Source organism: Hemiscyllium ocellatum, chromosome 39 (genome assembly GCF_020745735.1).
Source record: "Hemiscyllium ocellatum isolate sHemOce1 chromosome 39, sHemOce1.pat.X.cur, whole genome shotgun sequence".
NCBI lineage: Eukaryota > Metazoa > Chordata > Chondrichthyes > Orectolobiformes > Hemiscylliidae > Hemiscyllium > Hemiscyllium ocellatum.
In genome coordinates, this window is record NC_083439.1 from 18,320,627 (window position 1) to 18,346,488 (window position 25,862).

The 25,862-nt window shown below is 41.3% G+C and overlaps 1 protein-coding gene across 2 annotated transcripts in view; it reads right to left on the reverse strand.

Moving 5' to 3' along the window:
* The window catches only part of LOC132834367 (unconventional myosin-Vc-like), a 90,881-nt gene that overhangs the window by 22,871 nt on the left and 42,148 nt on the right, over positions 1-25,862 (reverse strand). For both annotated transcript variants that reach the window (XM_060853200.1, XM_060853199.1), the window contains exons 15-26: positions 23,201-23,335; positions 23,003-23,100; positions 22,789-22,875; positions 22,598-22,709; positions 21,830-22,041; positions 20,492-20,657; positions 17,476-17,622; positions 15,721-15,885; positions 15,485-15,578; positions 10,966-11,029; positions 8,140-8,320; positions 3,159-3,252 (exon numbers count right to left, since the gene is read on the reverse strand). In XM_060853200.1, coding sequence (XP_060709183.1) covers positions 3,159-3,252; positions 8,140-8,320; positions 10,966-11,029; positions 15,485-15,578; positions 15,721-15,885; positions 17,476-17,622; positions 20,492-20,657; positions 21,830-22,041; positions 22,598-22,709; positions 22,789-22,875; positions 23,003-23,100; positions 23,201-23,335 — 1,555 coding nt within the window. The remainder of the gene's footprint in view (positions 1-3,158; positions 3,253-8,139; positions 8,321-10,965; positions 11,030-15,484; positions 15,579-15,720; positions 15,886-17,475; positions 17,623-20,491; positions 20,658-21,829; positions 22,042-22,597; positions 22,710-22,788; positions 22,876-23,002; positions 23,101-23,200; positions 23,336-25,862) is intronic.

The window sequence follows — 25,862 nt, forward strand, 5'->3', positions numbered from 1 at the left end:
TACAAGGCCTTTTTTATTCTTTCATGGTGCTTTGCTGATTGCACCAGCGTTTATTGTCCACCCCTAGTTGCCCTTGAGAAGATGAGGGCAAGCCACAAGTAGTAGATACACCCTAAAGGCTATTAGGGAGGGAGTTACAGGATTTTGACCCAGCGACATTGACAGAATAGCAATATATTTCCAAGTCAGGATGGTGAGTGGTTTGGAGGGGAACCTATAGGAAGTGGTGTTCCCATGTATCTGCTGCCCTCATCCTTCTAGATGAAAGTGGCTGTGGGTCTGGAAGGTGTTGTCTCAGGGATTTTTGAGAATTTCTGCAGATAGTACACACTGCTGCTACTGAGAGTCGGTCAAAGAGATAGTGGAAGTGATACCAAAACAAGCAGGGTGCTTTGTTCTGGGTGGTATCAAGCTTCTTGGGTCTTGTTAAAGCTGCACTCATCCGGGGAAAATGCTTCGAAGGTTCTTAAGCAAACTTAAAAGCTGGTTATTTTCATCAAATATAAATTTCAGACCAGACATTTATCTACATATTGAACAATTAAAAAAAAACCTTTCATGGGATGTGGGCATTAGTGAGTAGACTAGGATTTATTGCCAAACCTAAATGCCCTTACGAAGAGGGGTGAGCTGCCTGGTGTGTAAGAGACACATACAGTGCGTTAGAATTGGAGTTCCAGGATTTTGACCCAGTGACAGTGAAGGAATGGCAATGTGGTTCCAACTCAAGATGACGTATGGTCTGGAGTGGAACATGTAGCTGGTGATGGTCCCAAGCATATTCTGCTCTTGGCCTTTGAGGTGCCAGACATCACTGCTTTGGAAGATACATCATGCATATGTGTATTTTAAAAAATATTGAACTAAACATCTAGATGTCAGCAATGCAAAATTAAAGAATTTATCAATACACATTGTCTCTCTCCAATGGTTGTGAAGCCCTGAAGTTAAATTAGCTTTTATTTTAACTCTAAAACAGAAACCATTTGCATTTTGAGAAGTACACTTAAAACTAAAATCATTGAAATGGTGCAGAAAAGCTGAAGAACAACAGGATTCATTTTCCACATAGGATTACATAGGATGTATGACATAAAAACTGACCATTCAGTCCAACCAGTTTATTTTTTTTTTAGATTAGATTAGACTTACAGTGTGGAAACAGGCCCTTCGGCCCAACAAGTCCACACCGACCCGCCGAAGCGAAACCCACCCATACCCCTACATTACCCCTTACCTAACACTACGGGCAATTTAGCATGGCCAATTCACCTGACCCGCACATCTTTGGACTGTGGGAGGAAACCGGAGCACCCGGAGGAAACCCACGCAGACACGGGGAGAACGTGCAAACTCCACACAGTCAGTCGCCTGAGTCGGGAATTGAACCCGGGTCTTCAGGCGCTGTGAGGCAGCAGTGCTAACCACTGTGCCACCGTGCCGCCCATAAATGTTCCCATTTATGCTCCAGTCAAGCCTCCTCCCATGTTTTTCATTAAAATCTTTCATCATGACCATCTATTCCCTTCTCCCTTTTCAATGTATCTGTACTATTCACTACACCTACTCCCTATGACGAGTGTTACACTCTCACTAATCCTTGGCTGAGGAAGTTTATTTTGAATTTCCTGTTTTGAAGTCCTCTGCTGGGGCTGTTTTCCCTGGAGGATTGAAGGGCTGAGGGATGACCTTATACAGGTTTATAAAATCATGAGGGGCATGGATAGGGTTATATAGACAAGGTCTTTTACTTGGATCAGGCGAGTCCAGAACTAGAAAGCATAGGTTTAAGGTGGGGGAGTCCAAAGCTAAAGGGCTTGGGTTTAAAGCAAGAGAGGAAAGATTTAAAAGGGACTGAAGGGGCAACGTTTTCACACAGAGGGTGGTGTGTGTATATGGAATGAGCTGCCACAGGAAGTGGTGGAGGCTTGTACAATTACAGTATTTAAAATGCATCTGGATGGGTATGGGAATAGGAATGGTTTAGAGAGATATGGGTCAAGTGCTTACAAGTTGGGCTATCTGGTCAGCATGGACAAGTTGGACTGAAGGGTCTGTTTCCATGCTATACGTCTCTATGACTGTATTAGGGAACCCATCCATCTTGAGCTTTCAAGAGAAAGGAGACACAGTCTATCAATCCTTTCCTAGAATGAATACCTACACTTTCCAGGTACAATTCCTGGAAATCTTCTCTGTACTATCCCCAGTTCCTTTACGTCTTTGCTTTTATAATAATACAGCCAGAACTACACACAGTTCTAATGTTTTGAAGTTGAGGAGTATTGTTGGAGTGTCGAAGCCTAAACATTACTTTGCTTCATATTGTTGTTGCAGTTAGGGGGAAAACTTGATGCTGACGCCAAGTTACAAAACTTGAGAGGTTCCCTCAACTGGTATTAGGACAAATTTACCCCAATTAGTACAGTTTCACCAAAACAAAATTAAAATGCTCTCTCTTCTAGAAAGGCAGTTAATCTCCAAAATTGTTGAATGACAGAAAATAGAGGGCATTTCATTAAGTTGAGATGAAATTTCCTCCAAATGAATCCCCTCATTAGCTGAGCCTTATAGAACTGAAAAATCAAAAAATTCAAAGTTCTGTCAACACTACATTTACTGATTTCATGTGAACTTACAGAGTCACCAGAGAATTTTGATTAGATTAGATTACTTACAGTGTGGAAACAGGCCCTTCGGCCCAACAAGTCCACACCGACCCGCCGAAGCGCAACCCACCCATACCCCTATCCCTACATTTACCCCTTACCTAACACTACGGGCAATTTAGCATGGCCAATTCACCTGACCCACACATCTTTGGACTGTGGGAGGAAACCAGAGCACCCAGAGGAAACCCACGCAGACACGGGGAGAACGTGCAAACTCCACACAGTCAGTCACCTGAGGCGGGAATTGAACCCAGGTCTCTGGCGCTGTGAGGCAGCAGTGCTAACCACCGTGCCACCGTGCACCAGAGAATAATATGAACTGGGAATAAAGAGCCAAAAGTCGTGGGAGAGAAACAACATTTTCTAAAGCTCTGTTCACATTGCTCATAAATGTAGTTTTAAATACAATCAAACCAGTGCCTACAAGTTACAATCTCTTCCCCAGTACGTATGAGCTTAAATACACGAGGACCCTGGCTGTTTTACCTCTCATTTCTTTTCTTTGCTTTTGCAGGCACATATCCAAATCTTGGTTCTTCATTTCAAGAGTTGCAATGTCTCCTTTAAGTTTTGGAATTACCTGTGAAAAGTTGTGTGACCTATTATACACAGGTTATAGTAATTCAAACACTAAATGCTTGTCATATGCAGATTACTAATTCGGCAAAGATTACTGATATCATCATAAATCAAAGTGTACAACTGGCAATTTGGATTCTTTCGGTGCAGTGGTAGTGTCCCTATCTCTAAGCCAGAAGGCCAGGATTCAAGTTCCACTGTTCCAGAGGTGTGTCATAACATCTTGGAGCATTGGTGGATTTGAAATATTTAAATAAAGTATTTGCATAGTTTAAAATACCTACAATGTTTTAAGTTGCAAATTATGGTAATGCGGAACAAAATTTTAAAAAATCTTGATCAAAAATGTACAGAGAAAAGAAGTTGAACAGGCCAGTTATAATTATCAGGCTACCTTGGTTTTGTAAGAAATGACATTGTCATTCCAAGATTCATGGCTACTCAGCGTGACACTTGACATATAGCTCATATCTCTAAAGGCTTGCATGCAATCAATTTTTAAAGGCTTCACTACAGAAGTGATGATCTGCACAAGGTGATTTCCTTTGAATTATTTCCCAAAAAGTCCAGACGGGAATGAGACGGTCACCAAACTTGAATGGTGTATCGATCCTCATTGGGCAAGGACAGAAGTATGATCGTTTGGAGACACTGATTTGAGCAGAATCAAAGCCCAGCAGGAGCTGCTGGGACACCATCATTGGCGTGATGTTAGAGCTGAAGGAGGGAAATGATTCATCTATTAGGATTGCAGTGTCTGCCTTCAGTGTGTTCTCCTAGTGCTTCTTGTGTGAGGATTGCAGTGTGAAGTCCCACTGCCCTTCCTGACATCTTTAATCATTCACTTCTACAATGTCAGATTCTTAATTGCAAGGTGACATTGGAAAGTAGATTATTGATTAGCGAGAAACGATAATTTAAATCTGCATTTCAAATGAAAGGACTTTCAGACACAGAAGATCTAGCTGCCAGCCAGCGAACGATATGATCGTTTTCCAGATTGTTGTGAAACTTCAGCCACTACAACATAATTTTGAAATAACTCCACAGAGGCTGGTATTCCAACACCAAGTCACCCTTTATTTACACGTGGAGAGTCCTTGATTCTGATCCATCTCCCTCAGAGCCAGCTCTCAGAGTGAACAGAACCTTTGACACTCCTGTTCTTTTTTTTTGTTATAGAGTTGGAGCCTCCTGTTTATACTTTTTTTTCTTTTTTGTGATCAGCCCCTCCTGTTTATTTTTTTTAAATTTAACCCCCACACTACCGCCTAGCTGCGGTAGTGCTTATTTTTTTCCCCAGCACACATGGTGTGTGTAAGTGTGCAGGTGCGAGACAACACTCCTGTTCTATTCTGTCAGCCAGGGCTCCCTGATTGGACCAGATTAACACCCCCAATCAGGGGACTGAATCTATGAGGTTCACCTAGCTTGACATTGTTGCAATCACTACATTCCTCCCCCTCTGAGTTGAAGGACATAGGCCAGTTCTTTTATTTGCAGCTCCTCCTGGAATGTTTTTAGCACTGAGTCAGGTTCCTCCAACTCTGACTCTGAGATGGACCTTGTGTAACACACAATAGCTCACCTCTTGCACTCCTGGAGCATCTCTAAAGAAATTCATTCTAATCTTCAGGTGAGAAAGGCATCAAGGTGGTGACATCCACCATGTCCATGTCAGATTCTGAGACATTTTCAATGCCTGATAGAAGAGGAGAACCCCACCAGTTCTGGAACAGTTGGAAAGGTTGTCGAGGAGCGGCGCACATTTTGCTCCTGCACCGTTTGAGAGTTTGCAGCTTTCACATGGTCCACATGCTTGTTCAGGACCATCGCACCTACCCAAACTTTATACATCACTGACCCTGACCTCACAACCACCATGCCTCTTACCCATGCAGCGCCATTCCCCTGGTTCCTACACCAAGCTTCACCCCCCTGAAATAAACAGTCTCTCTTGGCTAGCAGAATCTTGTGTCCAACATTGACATTCCTGATGCTGTTTCCCCCTCCACTTCCAGATCTGGGAAGATCATATTTAACCTGGTGCGTGGTCTTCTCCCCATTAGCATCTGCTGGAGCTAGCTCTGTAGTTGCATGAGGACTGGTCCTTTAATCAAACAGGAACTGGGACAGTTTGATATCTAGTGAAGCTGTAGGCTGTTTCTTTAAGCCTGCCTTCAAAATTTGGACTGCTCTTTCTGCCAGACTATTGGATAATGGATGGTAGTAAGCAGTCCTTAAATGGTGAATACCATTTGACTTTAGGAAATACTTAAATTCCCTGCGGGTAAATAATGACCCATTATTTGTGGCCAACTCCTGGGAGCCTGTGTACTGCAAAAGATGCTTGCAGTCTTTTTATTGCTGGCCCAGTGTTTAACGAATGAACTCTATGCATATCCAGCCACTTTCAGTGGGCATCCACAATGACTAAAAATATTGAACCCATGAGAGGGCCGGAATAGTCAACATGTAACCTAGTCTAGGGCTTACCACAAATCTGGGGGAGCTGTTGGTGGTAATTTTTGTCTTGTTGGCATTCTGGGCATTGCCCCACCAATGCAGCAATGTCTGCATCCCCGAGTGAATTTCTTTGTTAAAATTGTACCTCAAAGTTGTAGTAACTATAACAAAGGACCTCAGAATATTGGGGCTGTTAATCTGGGTTAATCAGGGAGCCCTGGCTGACAGATAAGAACAGGAGTGTCAGAGGTTCCGCTCACACTGAGGGCTGGGTCTGAGGGAGCTGGATCAATGTCAAGTAAATAAAGGGCGACTTGCTAATGGGATACCGACCTCTGAAGTTATTTCAGTGGCTCCTGAAGAAACTTGCTTGCCACAGTTGTCTTTGAGTTGGGGTAAGTATTTCTGGCATCATGCAGTTATTTGGGAATCAGCAGGTACAAAAATATCACATGCTTTACATCTCTTGGCAGATGGGAAATGTACAAATCAAACATAGGGACAATATGAGAAAACAACCAATGAGAAAATCAAGACTTATGAAAACAAACAATCCTGAATGACCAGTCAGAAAATAAATCAAAGAAAGCAAGTGCAGTCAATTCTGTTTGCAATATAATTAAGGAGAAGTTTGTTGAAGCTCTTCTGTCCTCTCAGACTATGTGGACTTCAGAATATTTTTAACAAAGTGACATTAAAACAATTTTTTAAAAAAAACAAGTTTTTCACCAGTAGTGATTGGCTTCAGGATAGGAAAACATCTCAGAAGGTGGAAACTGTTTGAACTAAACTGTAGATTTACAACAAAAGCTTCATGAATCTCAAAGCTGTATGATTCAACGGATGGATATCTGTGTATGAAACACAAATTGGTGACCATCAGCAAAGAATCCAATGCACCGACATTTCACATTCACATGGGCACACGGCAGATTGATCCCCAAGTCATCACTGCGGCTGAGGTTCACCAGGTCAGCAGAAACCACCAGTTAATTTTGAGGCACTGCTAAGTATGGCACTGCCACCTGCAATACCCGTTCCCCAGCTCTGTAACACCCCAGACCATTTTCCCACAGATTGAGGCTGTGTTGTGGGTACAGCCAGCCCCTAAGTTTGTGGGATGCTAGCTTATGGGCAGCTAAAACCAAACAAACATTGGAGACTGGTGAAACTTTCCAGTCAGCTCTCAGGTTCCTCTCTGCATTGGAAGTGGCCACCCCTCTGGAGATCCTTAGCATCACGGATTGCAGTCTTCATCCAATTTGGTTGGCTCTGCATGGGAGCAAGGAATGGCTGAAGACACTAGAAACTGCAAAGGCTCCTGGTCCTCACAACATTCCAGTATTGTATTGCCAGTGAACATTTAACAACCAGAGGGCCAGCACCTTAGCTGCCTTGTTTGTGTTACTTGTTACAAAATCAAAAGAGTTACATGTTCACTTTAGGGTGGAAGTGTTTTCTGAATTTTTAAAGTAAATTTAAAGTACAGCCACAGCTGCTAGAACAGAACAGCTAAGAGATGGGCTGTTCCAAAACAGGTACATGTAACAATTGGCTGTTAAATGGATACGTGAGTTTTGGTTGCTGTTTTGACAACAATTCAAATTTAACCAACTAATTTAAATAATGCCTAAGGGTACTAAAACCCAAGTGAGTTTGAATTTATCGTATTGCCAACATCAGACCAATGAAAGGGAACAACGTTGAGGGTATAAAGATGCAGGCATTTTAAAAATTGGTCAGAGTAACTGCCGTAGAGCTGGAGAGCTGGAGAGCTAACTGCCCATCTAGCATCTTGTTCTCAAAGAAATAAGAAGGCACTCTCTCTTACAAAAGATTTCTTTTTACTGCTTTTACAGTAAAAGGTAAGTGACAACCCAGGTTTATCAGCAGTTGGAAGATCGAAGACAATGGAAAAGGCAGTGACTATGTGGACTTGAGATTAAGTTAATGTAATATTTAATGAGTGTGTTATTGGAACAACATGTTAATAGGGAAAGAGTGTTCAGTTTGTTAATATTTTCATTTAGTGTTCACTCGTGGAGTTAGGAAACTAAATTGTTATATTTCTATAAACAGTGGAAATTAGGAGTTGTTTGTCACTCACTCACGTTTTAACAGATTATGAGGCGAGGTGAGCATTTCTGGGTGTTTGGTTTTAATTATCAGAGGGGTTTAACCTCTGCATCATGATATACTGAAAAGCAGAACACTAAGACCAGGCACAGGCACAGATTCAGCTGACAAGCTCTACCACCCCCTGAATACAGCATTGAAGGACATCACCATCCCACCAATTGGTACGAGTGTGTGTGCCCGGTCCCAAGTCCCTATCGATCATTCTATCCCGTTATATAACTGACATTTAATTAAAGCTAAGCTCCTCCAAACTATTATAAACCAAGAGCTGTCTCGTGCTTACTAGTGCTTCATCAGCCAGTTGGGCCAAATCCTTACGTAGACCGTCATTTATCAGGTACTCCTCTTGAATCTGTTCCTGTAACCGGATTCTTTCCTCTTGTAGATGTTTGATTTCATCAATCAGTGCTTTGATTTGCTTTTCATAATTCTCTTTCTGAGTCTGAAAATTATTTTCCAATGTTCTGGAAAGGACGAGAGCAAGAAAATCATCGATTGGTATCAAAACTGTATTGACGGTGAAGGAAGGTAGACTTGCATTTACGGAGCATTTTTCATGCCCACCAGACATTTCAGAGTGCTCCATCACCAATGACTTACAACGGAAATGTCTAGTAATGAAGAAAAAGTGGCCACCAATTTGCATGCAGCAAATCCCACAAACTACAATGTGATGCTAAGCAGACAATATCTGCTTTTCGAGATGTTGATTGAGGGATACATTGTTGGACAGGACATCGGGGGTTAGCCTAGTTGACTGGATGGCAGGTTTGCAACTGATAGTGATGCCAACAGTGTGGGTTCAATTCCCACCTGGCTTGAGGTTACAGTGGAAGTTAATCTTTTCCCTTACAAAGGGGTGGCATGGTGACTCAGTGGTTAGAACTGCTGCCTCAGAGCATAAGGGACCCGGACTCGATTCCAGCCTCAGGTCACTGTCTATGTGGACTTGATGGGCTGAATGGCCTCTTTCCTCAATGTAGTGATTCTATGATCGGGGTAATGCTCCTGCCCTTCCTCAAAACTGTACCATAAATTCTTTTGCATCCAGCTGAGGGGGAGCTTTAATCTAATATCTAACCTACAAAGACAGTACATTCAGCACTCCCAACAGTATGGCAGCATCTGCCTGGAATATTGTGATCAAGCACAATAATGAGACTTCATCCTGGAACTGTTTGTTTCCAAGCCGCTATACAAATGAAAGTTGCTGCCTTTGTGGTTTTATAGGCACCGTAAAGCTTTTCAAGAGCACTGTCTTCTAAATGGCTGTTTGGCTTCTCAGATGTGAAGATAAAATGGAGGATAAAGAAAGTTCACAGCTTAAATTCCCTACAGAATGGAAACAGGCCCTTCGGCCCAACAAGTCCACACCGACTCTCTGAAAAATAACCTACCCAGACCCATTCCCCTACATTCACCCTTGACTAATGCACCTAACACTATGGGCAATTTAACATGGCCAATTCACCTAACCTGCATATCTTTGGATTGTGGGAGGAAACCAGACCACCCAGAGGAAAAACACGCAGGCACGGGGAGAATGTACAAACTCCATCAACAGACCCCGTGGTGGGACTTGAACCCGTGTCCCTGGCCCTGTGAGGCAGCAGTGCTAAACACAGTGCCACCATGCTGCCCCATGAAAGCATATTCAGTCTTTTACTTACCAGGAATTGTAACACCTGCTACAGGTTAAACATTCACCGTGACGAAAATTTAATATGGGAGCCCAAGTGATTTGTAGAAGTTGGTTGTTCCTGAAATCCAACCAGCTCCAAGACATTATAAAATCCTTAATAGTCCTTTAGGGCATTCACAGCTCAGGTTTTCTAAGGAGGTCTGCTCAGCACTCAAACGTTATGAGAATCAGGAATAAAATTGGCTGGCAGCTTCTTTCACAAAATGCAGCAATTTGTTAAAATATGTACAAATATATATGCCTGTATATCTTTTTAAAATTCAGACTTGGGAAATGATCTTCACCTGCCATGGCGTCATTTACTGGCTGTCCTTAGTTGCCCAGGACAGGTCTGGTGAATTACCTACGAGTGTGTGGTTTGCCAGGCCATTTGAGAGACCAGATAAACCTCAAGCTCATCGTTTTTGGTCTGGAGGTGCATGTAGGCCAGACCAGCTAAGAATGGTAGATTCTCTCACTTGAAGGGCATTGGTGAACGAGACAGGCTTTATTTTCAAGATCATTGTTAATTAGTTGAAGTTAAATTCTCCTGGATGGGTTGAGGAATTGGAACGCATGTGTCTGCAGCATTAATCCAGACTTCTACATGACTAATCCAGTAATTTCAACATAATCTTTCCATCTCCTACACAGTCATAGAGTCATATAGCACAGAAACAGGTCCTTTGGTCCAACTAGTCCATGCCGAGCATAATCCCAAACTAAACTCGTCCCACCTGCCTGCTCCTGGTCCATATCCCTCCAAACCTTTCCCATTCACGTATCTATCCAAATGTCTTTTAAATGTTGTAATTATGCCCACATCCACCACTTCCTCAGGAAATTCATTCCATACTCGAACTACCCTCTGTAAAAACATTGCCTCTTATGTCTTCTTTAAATCTCTCTCTTCTCACCTTAAAAACAGGCCCCAACTCTTGAAATTCCCCATCTTAGGGAAAAGACAACTACCAACAACTCTATCTATACCTCTCATTATTTTGTAAACTTCTATCAGGTCACCTCTCAACCTACGCTCAAGTGAAAAAAGTCCCAGCCTTTCTTTTTAACTCAAACCTTCCATACCTGCCATCATCTTGGTAAATTTCTTCCGAACCCTCTCCAGCTTGATAATATTCTTTCTATCACTGTGTGACCAGAACTGGACACAGTGTTCCAGAAGAGGCCACTGTGGTTAAATTCCACTGAGTCATATTCAGTTCAGGAGTGTGAGAACTGCTATTAGTTTGTTGTAATTGGTAAATATCAAAAATGGATGAGTGCACTATAATTTTACATGCTTAAACCAAAGTTATGGAGTCCTTGTTCAGCTTATCTTTTCCACGCTTAATCGATTTAATGCAGAATTTTTTTTTGGAAAAGAAGAGTAAACCTCCGAAACAAGATAAGATACATGTGGTTTCTCACCTCCTCTGCTGTTCTTCCCTTTCTAAATCACCAAGATGCTGGCGTGTTATTTCATTCATTTTTTCTGTGAACAAACAAAATTAAGTAAGCAGTTATGTTACAGGACATATCCAACAAGACTCTAGACTTCTGCAAACATGGCTGTCTTCTTACAGTTCGAATCTTCTGGTTTTATAATTCAGTTTCAGCAGCTTTGAGGCTCAGCACAGACTAGTGAAAGAATCACCTCCGTTTCCTTTGTTATTTAATATCTACACCAAAAATATTGTGTTGATCTGGCCGAGTTCTGTCCCTTGAATGTGAACATTGTGGGTTCAAGTGCCGTAATCGAGGGGTTTGTTGTATCAGAGCTCCACTCCTTCCATTATGGTAAAATGTAAGCAGCGAGGTTATGCAGATGGAAAGATTAAAAAAAAGGAGCAAGAAATGGCCAGAGAAATTATTAATAGATAACGGCATGGTGGCACAGTGGTTAGCACTGCTGCCTCACAGCACCAGAGACCCAGGTTCAATTCCCGCCTCAGGCGACTGACTGTGTGGAGTTTGCACATTCTCCCCGTGTCTGCGTGGGTTTCCTCCGGGTGCTCCGGTTTCCTCCCACAGTCAAAAGATGTGCAGGTTAGGTGAATTGGCCATGCTAAATTGCCCATAGTGTTAGGTGAAGGGGTAAATGTAGGGGAATGGGTCTGGATGGGTTGCGCTTCGGCGGGTCGGTGTGGACTTGTTGGGCCGAAGGGCCTGTTTCCACACTAAGTAATCTAATCTAATCATAACACTGTTTTTGAATCCAATATGACTCCGCTGGTCTTTCCACAGATATTGCCAGATCTGCTGAGTTTCTCCAGAACTTTTTATTTCAGATTTCTGGCCACTGCAGTATTTTCCTTTTATTAAATTCCCTCTAATCTGCCTATCAGCAAAGGTAGCACATATGACAAGCAAGTCACCCCTGTTTAAGACACTGAACCTGCCTGGCTCTGCATAAAATCACAAACAGGTACTGTGCAATGAAATAACAAAGAAAATAGTCAAATAACAAAGAAACATTTAGAGGGATCGATTCTTGCTAGTAGTATAATAAAAGCAAAACAAATACTTACTCAGCACACCATAAATGCACTAAGTAATTTTATTCCATCAACCTATTCCCACCTCAACAACAACTCTCCTCTCTGACTCCTCCATCCTGGCCTTTGGTTACCCCTAGACTTTGCTATTCCAACCCTCTTCTGACCAGCTTCCCATCTTTCACCATTCATAAACTCGACTTCATCCAAAATTCTGCTGCCAGTACCTCACTATTTTTTGTGCTTTACTGGTTCCCTGTCTGATGGCACTGCCAGCATAAAACTCTCACAGCTATTGTTTAATTTCTGTATGGCCTCCCTCCTCATCTCTCTAACATTCCAAATCTTGGAGATATTTGCACTTCTCCAATTCTGACCTCTTTTGCACATCTGATTGTGAAGCCATTTGCTCCACTCTAATGGCTACTCCTTCTGCTAACCTCCAGAATACTCTCCCTAAATGTTCTGCTTCTTTTACCTCTTTGTGATGCTCCTTAAAACCGATTACTTTGAACAAACTTATGGTCACCTCTCCTAATATGTGGCACGTATTCTGACAAGTCTTTGCTTGATAACACATCTGCACAGTTTCTTGCAAATTTACACTTGGTAAAAATTCAAGTCATTGTTTCATAACATCTTAATTTTCAGTGTGGTTCTTCTGATTAAGTGCGAGATGACTAAGTTCAGGAACACAAAATAGATTATTAATTTCAGAAGCATGGCCAGCAAGGTTGCAAAATATGATGATGTTGAGCGAGTGACAGACGAATACAATAATTCACAAATGCCAAATGATCCTTTCCTAAACCAATTTCCTTACATTGTCTTAGAGTCATAAAGATGCATGGAAACAGACCCTTCGGTCTAACCCGTCCATGCCGACCAGATATCCCAACCCAATCTAGTCCCACCTGCCAGCACCCGGCCCATATCCCTCCAAAACCTTCCTATTCATACACCCATCCAGATGCAATTGTTCCAGCCTCCATCACTTCCTCTGGCATTCATTCCACACACGCACCACCCTCTGTGTGAAAAAATTGTCCCTCAGGTCTCTTTTATATCTTTCCCCTCCCATCATAAACCTGTGCCCTCTACTTCTCGACTCCCTCACCTCAGGGAAAAGACTTTGTCTATTTACCCTATCCATGCCCCTCTTGATTTTATAAACCTCTAGAAGGTCGCCCCTCAGCCTCCGACGCTCCAGGGAAAACAGCCCCAGTCTGTTCAGCCTCTCCCTATAGCTTAAATCCTCCAACCCTGGCAACATCCTTGTAACTCTTTTCTGAACCCTTTCAAGTTTCACAACATCCTTCCAGAATTCTTCCATCTTCTATGTTTTAGCATTAAGAACCTTAGTCTTTCACTAATATCCACGAAAACACATTAGTCAGTGAGAATATTCCACATCTGGTAATATCCCTGAAAGATAGTACACTGATATGGAAATACTTCCAGAGGTGCAGCATTACCATTATTGCATTGTTATGACATTGTTTGAATGTTTAAAAATGTAAATCAGCACAGCTCAATAAGACAAGAGGTGAGAGGTAATGCTTTCCCCTATCAAATGCATCATAAATGCGCAAAGCAGAACCAAGTAGTTGCTGCCAATTAATTGTCTTCTTTAAATAAGATATTTACAAATGAAAATGGGAATTGTAAGGATTCATATAAAACAAGATAACCAAATACTTTGGAGTACTGTGTCCAGTTCTGGTCACTCTGTTAAAGGAAGGTTATTATTAAGCTGGAGAGGGTTCAGAAGAGATTTATCCAGAAGTTATCTGGAATGGAGTTAAAAAGGAGAGGCTGGATAGGCTTGGACCTTTTTCCACTGGAGTGTGGGAGATTATGGGGTGACTTTATCGAGGTTTATAAAATCATGGGGGGGTTTAGATAAGGTGAATGGCAGGTATCTTTTCCCTAAGCTGAGGGATTTTAAGACTAGGGGGCATGTGTTTAAGGTGAGAAGAGAAAGATTTAAAGAAGACATGAGGGTCAATATTTTTACACAGAGAATGATTCTCGGAAGGAATGAGCTCCCAGAGAAAGCGATGGATGTGGATACAGTTACAATGTTTAAATAGCATTTAAGCAAGTAGCTGAATAAGAAATGTTTGGAAGGATATGGGCTATGCACAGGCAGGAAGGTTTGTTTCTATGCTGTATAATTCTGAGATAAATGCGAGATGCTGCATTTTGGAAAAGCCAATCAGGGCAGGAAGTATACATTTAATGGTAAGGTCCCAGGGAGTGTTGCTGAACAAAGAGACCTTTAAGAGCAGGTTCACAGCTCCTTGAAAGTAGAGTCACAGGTGGATAGGATGGTGAAGACGATGTTTGGTATGCTTTCCTTTATTGGTCAGAGCATTGAGTCGAGGAGTTGGGAGGTCATGTTGTGAATGTACAGGACATTGGTTCGACCACTGTTGGAATATTGTGTACATTTCTGAACATCCTTCCGATAGGAAGGAGACGTGAAACTTGAAAGGGTTCAGAAAAGATTTACAAAGATGTTGCCATGGTTGGAGGATTTGAGCTATAGGGAGAGGTTGAATAGGCTGGGGCTGTGTTCCTTGGAGCGTCAGGTGACCTTATAGAGGTTTATAAGATCATCAGGGGCATGGATAGGATAAATAGACAAGGTCTTTTCCCTGGGGTGGAGGAATCCAGGTCTAGAGTGCATAGGTTTTGGGTGAGAAGAGAAAGATATAAAAGAGACCTAATGGGCAACTTTTTCATGCAGAGTGTGGTGTGTGTGTGTGTGTGGAATGAGCTGCCAGAGGAAGTGATGGAGGCTCTTAAAATTGCAACATTTAAAAGGCATCTGGATGAGTATATGAATAGGAAAGGATATGGGCCGGGTGCTGGCAAATGGGACTTGATTAGGATATCTGGTCTGTTTCAAAGTTGTACTTTTCTATGACTCTGTTAGAATAACTGGTGAAAATGTGGGGCTGAATATAAATTGAAGATTTTTTCTGTGCTATCTTTGAGGATTTTAGGTTAATCAGATAAAGGAAGCCCTCAGGAGTTATGCAAAAGGTAGCAGTAACAACCCACAATTAGGTGGATTGCATAGATAGTCATTGTAGATAATACAATAATGAAAATGGCCATTCAAGCCATCGTGTGTGTGATGACAGTAAAACTGATCAATCCCACACTTCTGTGGGTTGTCCATGGCTCTGCAAATGTCTCCCATTAACTATTTATTGAATGCTCTGTTGCAGGTTATTAAATCTGTTTCCATCCCCATTTCAGGCAATGTATTCCAGATCATAAATAGCTCACTGAATAAATAAAGGATATTGTCATTTTACTTCTGACTGTTTTGCCAGTTTACTCCATTCATGTTTTCTTAATATTCTTAAACAACAATTAACAAATTGTAATAGTAAATGATAATACCTCAAAAATACATTTTCTAAAAGTAGCAGACACACCTTTCAATTCTTCGGTCTGGTCCTGATGTTGCTTCTCCAGTTTCTGGTTTTGTGCTTGTAGTGATAATGTTTGCTTTCTAAACTCTGACAGCGTCTGCATGAATTGCAAATTGGAGAAATGAGTAAAGTAGGCTTGCAAACATTTTTGTAGAACATCTGAAAGGTCCAATTTGCCTGCTTCCCCACCAAAATGATATGATTGTAGATTGACTTGGGGGTCCTATAAACAGAAATACCTGCTCAGTTTGGCCCTTGGATTTCTTCACTTGTTCCTCAATGACCTGCTTTTGTGTCATTGCTTTCTGCAGCTCCTCCTCAAGTTTTTGATATTTGTTGAGATCAGCTGAGTGAATTGTAGACAGATGTGTCAAACGTTCCAACAACCCCTTGTTCTCTTTGCTCTGATAAAGGAAGATAAACCCAGATTAGATACAATTAAAACTGGACATCTGTCTCTCTCTGTTCTACATATCTTTTGAAAGCTTAAAAATCATCCAATATATTCAGTGCACCATTTTGGACAAGAATGAAATCAAACTAGTTTGAGAAACATCTTGTGGAGTTGAAGAGGGTTTTGGCTGATAGTCAAGGGTCAGGGAGGCAATGGGCCAATTAGACCTTTGACTTTCCTCAGGGTCAAAGACACAAAAGGTTAAAGTCCAACCCACTGAGAGCTGCCAGTCAGCAGAGACCAGCAGCTCTACTAATCAGCGCTCCACTGCAATGACAGTGGTTACTGTGGGTACACACTCGGTTGTAAGGCACTCAGTTGGCAGCAAGGCAAGATCAGAGTGGTGCTGGAAAAGCACAGTAGGTCAGGCAGCATCTGAGGAGCAGGAAAATCGATGTTTTGGCCTTCATTCCTGATGAAGGGCTTTTGCCCAAAACATCAATTTTGCTGCTCCTCTGATGCTGCCTGACCTGCTGTGCTTTTCCAGCACCACTCTGATCTAAACTCTGGTTTCCAGCATCTGCAGTCCTCACTTTTGCCTAGCAAGGCAAGATGCCCATCCATAGGCCATTCCACTATGGGCTGGGGTGGAGGAGGGGAAAAAGGAGCAGCATATCGACCTACCATCTCCCGCTTCACTAAATGATCTCACCCACACCAACCGCAGCTCTGGGTCATTCCAAGATTCCACCCATTATATTTAAATTGTTTCCAAAATAATATGGCTAAAGTTGACTTGCTAATCAGTGAACAGGTCTGTCCGCAATACTGTGCCTATTTTATGGGCTTGCTAACCAGAAGGTAAAATTAGTTGGCATCAGTACCTCTTTGCATTTCTTAATGATTTGTGAATCTATCATTCAAATCAATTTCCACTTCTACCGCATTTAGACACTTAGTTTTTAAAGAATGGGCAGTCTCCTCATTCTCCTTATTCTGTCTACCAAAATGCACCACCTCAACCTTGAATATCATTTATCAGTTACACATCCACCCTGCCATCTTGGTACTGTTTGCTAGAAACTCATCAGTCTTCCACATTACGGAGTTATACCCCTTAGTAAGTCTTTTAGCATGTCATTATATCTTGCAGTTCATCACAGAAAAAGAACAAAGTTTGCCTTTCGCTATAAGGTTACAGGAGATCATGATTAATTGCGAGTGAGTTGCCTACAACATGCCATTTCTGCAAGCATTGCCAAAGTAAGTTTCAATACTTGTAACTCCGTGCACACTGCATATGTTTGAGGATGTTAGTGGACATAAGCTTATGCACATCGGTTGTTAAAGTTTGCTTAGTTAAACTAAGTTTTCTGAACATTACTAAACATGAAAGACAAGCACTGGATTGTAATTTATATTCTTTCTTCATTTATTTAGAAGAATTTTCAAAAGTTGTGAGAATTTGCCAAAGTAATATTAGACTAAACATGTAAAGTTTGACACATTAACATCTGAGATTTTATGCATTTAAATTTTAAATATATTCTAAAAACGTGCAGCAATTTTCAGACAGGTGATTGCCAGATATATGACCCACCTGCTCATCCAGTTTCTTGTGGAGTTGTTTAACACGAAATGAGAGCTGGATGTTCAAAACAAAACGCCGTATACTTTGATATCTGCGTCTTACCAACCAAGCGCGGACGTGCTTTTGAATTACTAAGGCTTTCTGATCTTGCTGCATCTACAAGAAATATTGAATCAATTAAAAGGTAGGTGTCTCTCAGATTTAAGATGCTGTCTTCCTTATCCAAAGTGACAAAACAGTCAATTGGTTACTTGGGGTGAATAATTAACTAAACAGCACTCATATATCATTGATATTTATGAATACTGTTTCAAAAACATAACTTGCTGTAATTGCCCGTGTCTCAGTCAGAAAGTAGCTCATCTCTGAAGCATTTTAGATTGTTCCAGTACATTGTATAAATGCAAGCTCTTCCTTTGCATTAGCTTTTAGTGTGAATACAATTCAGATAGATATAGATGTAGAACCTTTCTCTGTCCATTGTACTTCATTTGCAAACCAGAAACCCTTTTGACGTGTTCCCTATTTGAATCAATCTAAAATTTACCTGCACAACTAACACAGCTAGGTTGAACTAATCTCCTAAATTTTGATTTTTGTAAACTATTTTCCATCACTTGTGCTTTCAAAACATTGCAGTCATTTATTTACAGGGCTAAAATAATTCAAGTCTCTTCAGTGTTTCAACAATTCTGTGATTGCTGTTTTCTCTAGAGCTTGAGCGACATCCCTCTGGGATTGCACAGATTATTAAAAGTTAAAAATCACAACACCATGATGTTGTGCTATAAATTTTATGCCTCATGATCCTGCCCCACTAGTTACCTGATGAAGAAGTAACGCTCCAAAAGCTAGTACTTCTAAATAAACCTGTTGGACATAACCTGGTGTTGTGTGATTTTTAACATTGTACACCACAATCCAATACCAGCACCTCCTTTATTATTAAAGGCATTCTTTGAGCACAGCATTATAAAGATTAAGCATGTTTTTCTATGACTTGTCCTCTCACATTTTGACTATAGTTCAATGTCCTATTGATTTTGTTAATTGCTGGATGTCTTCAGCAATGAGTCTATCAACGCCCTATTAACCACAGCCTCCACTATTCATCATCAATGGTGCTCAACTTATCTTCCAAATGCAGAATGTTCCACCGGTCTAGAGTAGGCTTCATCTGCTCTCTTTATGCCCAAGTACATTGGAAGTTTAACATCCTTAGTTAGAAACATAGGATCTAGGAGGAGGTGTACGCCATTCAGCCCTTCAAACCTGCTCCGTCATTCAGTACAATTGTGGCTGAGTTGAACCAACTTAATACCCATTTCCCACTTTCCCCCCACACCCTTCAATCCCTTTAGCCCTAAGAGCAATACTAACATCTTTTTGAAAACATTCAATGTCTTGGCCTCAACTTTCTGTGGCAGAGACTCCTTGAGGCTCACCACTCCCTGGGTGAAGAAAAGTCCTTGTCTCAATCCGAAATGGCCCACCCCAGTACCATAGACTGCAACCTGTGGTTCTGGACTGCAGAATCATCAGGAAAATCCATCCTGCTTTGACCCTATCTATTCCTGTTAGAATTTCATAGAATTTCAGGCCAATTCAGGGGAAAAAAAAATAACCCACTGCTGATTGTTCCCCATGTTCCTCAAGCTTCTAACCCCCTGGTGACCATGGTGGGGTTATTCAGAGGCAGACAGAGAACATCCTGCCTTTCCTTTCCAACGCATGCTGCTTATTCGGCTTTCACAAATGATACTGACAATCCATAGTTACCTGTGTCTGTGTCTATCTTGTCACCCTTTTTGGACATCATTTCACCCTGTTTACAATCTAGCAGAGATTTAATGGAATTTGCTGACGTATCCCAGAATTGTTCTTGTCCCTAACTGTTAAAACACATTAATGTTGAAGGCATCAAGTCCACTTGGGTTATCACTCTTTGAGGAGGGCTTGCTTCTCCAGTGGATACTAGAGGAAGTGTTCATTTAATATACTGATTGTCTATTGCTTCCCCTTGGTTTTCTTCCCCATTAGCATCTTGGACAGTGATCTTCTTTGCTAATTGTTTGTGTATTTTTATTGGGGAGACAATGGCCTGTTGGTATTATCAAGATTAGAGTGGTGCTGGAAAAGCACAGGTCAGGCAGCATCAGAGATGCAGGAAAAATTGACATTCTGGGCAAAAGCTCTTCAACAGGTAGCCCTGCTACTCAGATGCTGCCTGACCTGCTGTGCTTTTCCAGCACCGCTCTAATCTTGCCTCTGATCTCCAGTAGGGAGAAAGTGAGGACTGCAGATGCTGGAGATCAGAGTTGAAAAATGTGTTGCTGGAAAAGCGCAGCAGGTCAGGCAGCATCCAAGGAACAGGAGAATCGACATTTCAGGCATAAGCCCTTCTTCATGCCCGAAACTTCGATTCTCCTGCTCCTTGGATGCTGCCTGACCTGCTGCGCTTTTCCAGCAACACATTTTTCAGCTCTGGTCTCCAGCATCTGCAGTACCCACTTCTGCCTAGTTGATTTATCACAAGACTGTTAATCCAGAGACCCATGTCGTGGGGATCTGGGTTCAAATCTTGCCACAGCAGATGGTGGAATTTGAATTCAGTAAATATCTGGGAATTAAGAGTCTAATGATGACCGTGAACCCATTGCCGATTGTCAGGAAAAACAAATGTCCTTTAGGGAAGGAAACTGCCATCCTTACCTGGTCTGGCCTACATGTGACTCCAGACCCACAGCAATGTGATTGACTCTCAACTGCCCTCTGGGCAATTAGGGATGGGCAGTAAATACTGACCTAGCTAGAGATGCCCTCATCCCATGAATGAATAAATGAATTCTCCACTTCTGTACTTAGTGTCTGCAGTTACAGATTTTCCAATTTTTTTAAAGTTTGTTCTCCTGTAATTGAGTTAAAATGTGTTTAGTCTTTGAGACAGTGATAATGCTTCCATATTCTCTTAATCTGCAGTTGACATATCCATAATCTGCACCTTTTTTGTGGATTTACAGCTTACCTTTTTATATTGCCTTCTTGCTAACCAGCCTCGGGTGAAAGACTGAATTCTGATGATAGCCTTGAGAATGAGGTGGTAATGACGAGACACTGAAAATCGCCGCCAATGTTTTTGGATTATAACTGCAGCCCAGGATTGTTTTAAAATAGCCGCATTCAATACACGTCTTAAAATAAAATCATATATGCATCAATAGTCATTTGGTAGTGCATAACTTAAATATTGCTGGAAAAAAAGGCATATTCTTTAGTTATTAACCATCAAACATCATTAATTGGTGCATTCTCCATGGCAACACGTCTACCAATCAGAGTCAAGTTACCAACCAACCCTTTCATTTACAATAAATGCTCAATTGCCCTTTGAATTATCCCAACAAATGCATGACAAAACGTGTCCTTTTCCTGTTATACATTCAAATTAATTACACATTAAACATTTGTAATTATTCTGCAGAGCATGTAACATGTGTAATGCATTTTATTTGTAAGATAATGAAGGGATATGGGCCAGGGCCGGGCTGGTGGCACTAGTTGAGTTTGGCATTATGTTTGGCATGGACTGCTTGGACTGAAGGATCTGTTTCTATGCTGTATGACTCTGACTCTATAAAATCCAATGCAATGTGATAAACCATCTGGAAGTCATTGCCACACATGGACCTCAGAGGTCTGTGCAGACAAAAAGTAGAGGGAATGCCAGTGGTGGGTTGGCTACTTAACCTAATTTACATGCCCTTCATCCCTTTTTAACTGAATGCAGCCCATTGGGAGCTTGTAATGGCCAGCCTTTGATTTCAAATCTAGATAACTGCTTGTAAACAACTTTGGAACATCCTGAGGGTGTGAAATGTGTTACATGAACACAAGTACATGGTTGTGTAGTGATAACGTCATTGGTCCAGTAATCCAGAGAGCCAGTCTGGGAGCCCAGGTTCTAATCCCACCACAACAGCTGGTGGAATTTAAATTCACTTAATAAAACATGGAGATGAGAGCTATCAGCAATTAACACAAAAGTCTATCTGACTAATCAATGTCTTTTAGGGAAGGAAATTGGTTATCTTTACATGGTCTGGCCTACATGTGACTCCAGATCCACAGCAATGTAGTTGCCTCTTAAATGCTCTCTGAAATAGTCTGGAGTACCATTAAGTTCAAGGGCAATTGGGTTTGGGTAACAAAGACTGCCTTAATAATGACACCCACTTCCATGAAATTACTTTTAAAAGGGCATACTGTGGTTTCATTACATTGATTAAGCCTTTCCCACATATGGGATTTCTTTGTTATTTCAAAGCGCACCCATAAATTGCAGCAGTGTGACAGGAACTCTTACCGTACAGCACGTTCCCCACGAACATACTGCTGAATGATGATAGCAGCTCGTTTCATTTTTAGGAACTTTTTCCGCTGAATCCAGCATCGCAGATTCTTCTGTATAGTGACTGAAGCAGCCCTCAGTTTATCTGCACGCAGTTTTTCCAAATAAGCCACTTGCCCCGCGCGAAAGAAAATCTTGGTTTTACCAAACTGGTATTGGTTTGGATCCTGGGGGAGGGAATGATGAAAGGGACAGTATTTATTTGCTTACTCAGAAAAGCACCGAGGGACCACTGAGCTCACAGTGCACAACCTTTTGTTAAGGTTTGGACATAGAGATAAAACATATGAGTCAGTGGTAGCTAGCTACAGTAACAATAGTTAACTTTTGTGTGACATGTAATTTTCATAAGTTTATTTCATGATATTTTGGTTGCATAGGCTATCCAAATCATAGACACATTATTTCACTGTATTCCTCTTACAAGATGTGTGTTATTAATTATGCAACTAAAGTAAGGTTGATTATCATGTAGTTTACATTAAGTCTTCACATTCACAGTAATTTTCTTGTACAGAAATAATGTAGAAAGTAACCATGACAGCATTATTGATTAATTTCAATGTATCAATTGTCAGAATTTTGATAAGCTGGTGTAAAAGAAAAATATGTTTTGGCTAAAGCAAAGCACAACAATTGATTTGGAGATGTTGTGTGATTTTTAACAACTGACAACAACTGAGTTTAGACAACTGCAGCTTAGCTTAGCCTTTACTTACTAACCTGAATTAAATGCTTTAAGACTTCTTTGCAGATCTGTTTTTTATCATCTAATGCAAGGTCTTGTTGTGACATCAGAATGCGGTAGCGACTGAAAAACTCAAAGTACGTCCACCTGAAAATATTAAGCTGAGAATTGATATTTATGCTTTTTCAGGCATTTGATGAAAGAACTACAGGAAGCTTAGGTTCACCTGGAAGGATAACTCTGTGCACTGATCCGAATAGTCTCCAGAACACCACATGCTCTAAGCTGTTGAACAACTCTCTTTGAATCATACCTAAAAACAGAAAGCTTACAATGTAGCTGTTGGAAATTCAAGTTATTAATGGATTTTCTTCTCAATTTTGTAACAAAAGTTAAACATTTCCATGTGGGAAGTTGGAAAGATGCAGCAGGACACTTACTCAAACTGGAGCTTCAAATCATTCGGCTTAATGCAACGCACGTAGTGAGGTGTTGTAGCATTGAGGGTGTCCATTAGTAGATGCAGAGAATTACGGAACTGTAATTTAACATCCACAAAGCAGAATTAGAAATGCATTGTTTCACAACAATGTTAAAGCCCCCCAGCATTAAACAAGAAGGACACTGCTTAATTATACCTTACTACCGACAGTTGTCCGGTGCTGTTTGTTGAAGGATTTAAATCCTGGTCTTGCAGGCCTGACTTTAATATTTGGCTTCAAGCTCCCTGTAGACTGTTCATTTTCTTGAAAGAAATCAGCTAGGAGACTCAACTGTGCAGGTAAAAAGAGAAAAAAGCAAAGGCTAGATTTAATGAAATGCATTTATGTTTTCCAAATCATGTTTAGCAGTTTAATTTGTACTCCAACTTTTGCCTAAAAAGTTCTTTTTCCATATTTTGGCAAGCCACATTTTCCATCAGCCCCAATTTGTCACCCTGGCTTATTCCACTCTTTTACTGGCTGAGTTTCCACAGGCACTATTTGTCTTTCCAGGAGTGGTCATTGTTCAAGCACAATTAAATACCAGGAAGCTTTCAAACTCCTGTTTGATTCTGTGCTTGCTCAGTGTCCAGTACACACTCACATAAGACCAATTGGACAGCTGTTCAAACCCGAGCAACTCAACTTGGTTTATTTGGTAGAATTTGGCTAAGCTTATTGTTCTTGTGCTGTCCAAGTGCTAATTTATCATGGACCAGAAATCGCATTTCTGTTTTGTCTGCAGAAATACAGATTTTATCAATGGACTACAAAGGGTGACAATTTGTCTGTATGATCCCTCATCACTGAACTATGTATGTTAACCATGCAGGTCTTTGCATTTTGATTAAAACTAGATCTCGATGATTCATGGCTCCATCATATCGGAGTGCTATACCACTCATATGGCTGCTACAGCATCTGGCAAGAACCACTACCTCCATAAATCACTGGAGATTGTAGCTCACCGTTATACATTAAATTTCTCATTCCCAAAATATGTACATGCTTCGCAGAATAAATTATGCAAGAACTCACACAATAATAGTGACGTTGTTGGAACAAAATCCTGGAATTCCCTCCCTATTGGCATTGTGGGTTTACACACGGCATATGGACTACAGAAAGCAGCTCACCACCACCACCTTCTGCAGGGTAAGGAAGGCTGGACAATAAATGCTGGCAGGCAGCAATGCCCCTGTCTCATATGTGAATTTTAAAACAACGTTCAGGGTTTTTTTGTCGTTTGCTCAGAAACCCATGAGTGTAAATGGGCCTCTCTGCTTTAAACTCTCAAAGACATCTTCCTTCCAATTTTAATTCAGGAGAAAAGGCTAGGGCAAAGGGAATACTAGCTGCAGGAAGTGGGAAGGTGCAGGTCAGAGAGAACTATCAGAAGACAGGTTATACTCTGACCCTCACAGATCGAGATGGGTTTCAGGAGAGCTTTTCAGTTGGGGTTGGTGAGGATAACAGTGAACAGGGTAAGATACCACAAGACATAGGAGCAGAAACTAGGCCATTTAGCTATTTAGTCTGCTTCGTCATTCAAATCATGGCTGATAGGTTTCTCAACCCCATTCTCCCACTTTCTCCCTCTAACCCTTGATCCCCTTGACAATCAAAAACCTATCTACCTCTGTTTTAAATATATTCAATGACCTGGCCTCTACAACCTCTGTGGCAATGAATTCCATAGATTTGCCACTCTCTGGCGAAAGCAGTTTCTCTCCTCTCTGTTCTAAAGTGTCTTCCCTTTACTCAAAGGCCATGCCCTCAGGTCCAAGGCTTTCCTGACAATGGAAACATATTCCCAACATCTTCTCTGTCCTGGCCATTCAGTATTCTGTTAGTTTCAATTAGATCCCCCCTCATCCTTCTAATCTTCATTAAGTATAGACCCAGAGATCTCAAATGTCCCTCATATGTTTCGCGTTTCATTCCAGGGATCATTCTCGCGAACCTCCTCTGGACCCACTCCAGCTCCAGTACATCCTTCCTGAGGTATGGGACCCTAAATTGTTCACAATATTCTAAATGTAGTCTGACCAGAACTTTATAAAGCCTCAGAAGTACATCTCTGCTTTTATATTCTAGTCCTCTTGAAATAAATGGAAACATTGCATTTGCTTTCCTAATTACTGACTTAACCTGCAAGTTTACCTTTAGAGAATCCTGGACTAGGACTCCCACACATCCCTCTACACTTTAGATTTCTGAATTTACTCCCCATTTAGAAAATAGTCCATGCCTCTATTCTTCCTACCAAAGTGCATGACCTCACACTTTCCCATGTTGTATTCCATCTGTCACTGTTTTGCCCACTCTCCTCACCTATCGAAATCCTTCTGCAGCCTCCCTGCCTCCTCAATACTACCTATCCCTCCACCTATCTTTATATCATCTGCAAACTTAAGCCAGAATGCACACAGTTCCTTCATCTAGATCGCTACGTGTAAAGTTACAAGTGGTGGACCTAACACTAAACATGACTAGTCACCGGCTGCCATCCTGCAAAGGGTGATCTAACCTTTCCTGCCAGTTGCAGAGGAGTAATCCAGACTCCTACTACTCCAAATTACTCTCTGAAATGGACCAAGCAAATCACTTTTACTTTGTTGAAAACAACTTATTGAAGAACATTGTGAATTGCATGCCCAATGCAGCCCTATTGGAGCATTGAGAGGAACAATTCCAGGAAAAAAATGCCATTGGCCATGTGAGGGCTCATGGCAATTTTGTCCAGAGATAGCCTTTTGATTGGTTTGTCAATTCAACAGTTGCTGTGGGCTCAGCCAATTGATTGGTTCTTAAGCAG